This window comes from Condylura cristata, unplaced genomic scaffold, assembly GCF_000260355.1.
Source record: "Condylura cristata isolate star-nosed mole 26May11 unplaced genomic scaffold, ConCri1.0 scaffold00209, whole genome shotgun sequence".
Classification (NCBI taxonomy): domain Eukaryota; kingdom Metazoa; phylum Chordata; class Mammalia; order Eulipotyphla; family Talpidae; genus Condylura; species Condylura cristata.
This window is the reverse complement of record NW_004567310.1, coordinates 1,849-4,825: the sequence shown is the minus strand read 5'-3', so window position 1 is coordinate 4,825 and position 2,977 is coordinate 1,849. Positions and strand designations below refer to the sequence as shown.

General features: G+C 49.5%; 1 protein-coding gene across 1 annotated transcript in view; it reads left to right on the top strand.

Annotated features, from left to right (window-relative positions):
- Positions 1–2,869: 2,869 nt before the first annotated feature.
- Positions 2,870–2,977, top strand: part of LOC101628671 (HLA class I histocompatibility antigen, B-40 alpha chain-like) — a gene marked incomplete at its 3' end in the record, with an annotated part of 1,951 nt that continues 1,843 nt past the window's right edge. The window contains exon 1 of the mRNA XM_004695756.2: positions 2,870–2,939. Within this exon, the coding sequence (XP_004695813.2) occupies positions 2,870–2,939 (70 nt within the window). The remainder of the gene's footprint in view (positions 2,940–2,977) is intronic.

The window sequence follows — 2,977 nt, the reverse complement described above, 5'->3', positions numbered from 1 at the left end:
GCCAGGTCCTGGTCTGGGCAAGGTGGAATATTTCACACAAACTCAAGTAAAATCTCCCCCTTTATGAAATAACAGACTGCACAGCACTCAAGGACAGGTTGCCAAGACTCCCAAGGACGGGTTTCCAAGAACAGATGTCTCAGAGGTGGGTCAGGATCTGATATCGGGGTCTAGTTTCAGCCGGTTCCAGGAGCTGGTACCAGGTTGTTATCTGCCTGTCCTTCTTTTTGGGTCCAGGGTGAGTCAGAGACCCAGACAGAGGGGCCTAGCCAGAGGGGCTTAACAAACACACTTGTTCAGCAAAAAGAGACACTAACCAAACAAAGAGACACACTCAAGCAACTAGGAGACAACTTTTGCACACAATACCACTGATTAGGGACTGGTGACAAATATCAGCAAGAGCTCCACAACTCAAAAAACAAACAGTGCAATCAAAATATGGGCAGAAGAAATAAAAAGACGAAATGCAAAGGGCCCACAGGTCTATGGAAATGTTCAGCATCACTGTAATCAGGGAAGTGCAAATCAAAACCACAGAGAGCGCCTCACACCAGGAAGATGCAGAGACTGTTTAGAGTTTATCACAACGCTCCACGGGCTCCTTTAAGTTTTGACTGTACTCAGGTGACTTAGATAAAGCAGGAGCACCCTCAGGTGTCAAGGGCTGCGTCTAATTACAGTGAGCCCAGGACATCCTCGGTGTGGTGATGGCTGAGCACAGTCAGGGGGTCCCTGTGGAGGTTCTGCACTTCCCAGACCCAGGGTGGGCCTGTCCCTCAGGACCTGGGACAGGTTAAGAGTCACGGATTATTGAAGCAAAGCCATGACCACGCGTCAGGGATGTGGACAGAGACCTCCCTGTCCAGTGAAGATCTGGGGGCGCTGGATGGGAGGCTCAAGGAAGCAGGGGCGGGTCTCCCCAAGCCCTGGAAGCACAAAGCAAATGCATTTGATTTTATGGATCCCACCAAACCACAGAGGAAATGTGAAACGACCCTGCTCTAGGGAGTTAAACGGTCTTTGTTTCCATTTCTGTCACAGACAGCTGCACCCCCATTTATACCAGTGTCAGTGGGTACTATTACTGCCCTCTGCTGAGGCCCATGGTGCAAGCAGCCCTCAAACAAGGGGACACAGTCTGGGCACTTCTCCCACCATTTACAGAGGTATGTAGTTTCATGCTGCTCTGTGAACTGACTTTTACTTTTACGTGTTTACCAATCTAAGAAAAGTTGATGGTTGATTTGATGTAAAGGCTCTAAGTTTCTGGCCTGTGTGCTTTCTGTTAGTAACTTATTATTAATGTTAAAGTGTCTCATCTAGAGGGATTGATGTGATCTGGGTCATGGCATACATGTTAGATATACAGTGAGACCATTATTTCCTTTTTTTGAAAATTAATCTTTATTTACTTATGTATACAAGAACTGGGGTATAGGCCAGAGTGGTAAGAGGTTTCACCAGAGACACAGTGGGGAGCAGAACAGGCAGATGTACTGAAACACACTGCTGAGGGGAGCAGTGTGGAGACAGGAGAGGTCTGCTGGCCAAGTGGGTCAGCTCTCAGGCTGGGGATTAAACTCATACTGCAGTGGCTGGTGATAGCTTGATAGTGCTGAGACTGACCCTTGTTCACCTGGGAGATCCTATTAACTTGTCTTTCATCTGATGAAACAGTCATTTTTCTAGAAGAAATGTCATCGCTTGCTCTAATGCATTTATGCTTCAGACATTGCCTGTAATATAATTTGTCTAATAAAACTGATGATAAAGATATTGACGATAGATTTAAGTGGTCACATATGGCTGTGAAGGCGTGAAAACAGCTCAGCTGCTGCTTATGGCTGACCAATGGTCTCCTGCATGAAAGGCCCTGAGAGCTGGCTCTGGGTGGCAAGGAGGCCTGGAGGTGGCCCCTTGTATAACAGCACAGGCATTTGCCCCCTGAGGCCACTCTGGCAAGTCGTTGACATGCACCCCGGGGTCTAGGGTTTGCATTGCTATGACCCCATGAGAGCCAGTCACAGCTGAGCAGTGAGTGACCAGGACACTTTTCCTTCTTCCATCTGATCTTTATTGGCCCTGGGGTTATAATTGCCTTTTTCCCCCTCACTAGCTTATTTCATGTTGTGTTCACTCCTAATCTCCCCAAGCCCTCCTCAGGGTCAGAGTCTCCACAGACACAGACACCCCAGCTCTCCTGCCTGCTCCATTCTGTGCCGACCCCTGTCCCACAGCCTCAGTCCTGCCTCCCGAGGCCTGGGGCCTGCTCACCTGGGCAGGGCTGAGGTCTGGACCCCTCCCCTTGTTACAGGGCTCCCCAAATCTACTACAGGACAGGGTGAGAGGGGCACTCCTGTAGCCCCAAAAACCTGCCTGCTCTAAGTGGGTTCTGCCATCCGCCTATCAAGACAAAACCCATGAAACTTTAATGAAAGGGACTTTAATACAGTGAATATACAATACGGAACACAAAGAATATAACTTCCAAATCAAACACCTGAAGATACCCTTTACCAAAAACCTTGAGAAACTCCCACCAGAGTGGCTTTAATTCAGTATCAAAGTGGAATACTCACATTTATCTGAAAACATTGCTGCTTCCTTCATCCCTCAAGGCACTTCTCCAGCCCAAGTGCACTCCTCCTCAGGGGGGTAGGGAATGTGGATCTCCCCATCTGTGGGGGTGACTGTTATAGCATCATGTCTCCTCTCACTGTCTCTGTGAGGTGCAGCCTGGATAATCCCACGTTCACCCCATTCTTTCTCCCCGTGTCCTGGGGTTTCCAGGGAACACTCAGCGTCATCACTGCTCCATGACAAAGTCTCCCTCAACTCACCAGACATACTCTCCCCAGACCCCGGGATGGGGTGTATACCCCCCACCCTCCTGCTGCTGCTCTGGGGGTCCCTGACCCTGATGGAGACCTGGGCAGGTGAGTGCGGGGCCAGCTGGAAACTGCTCCAGGAGGGA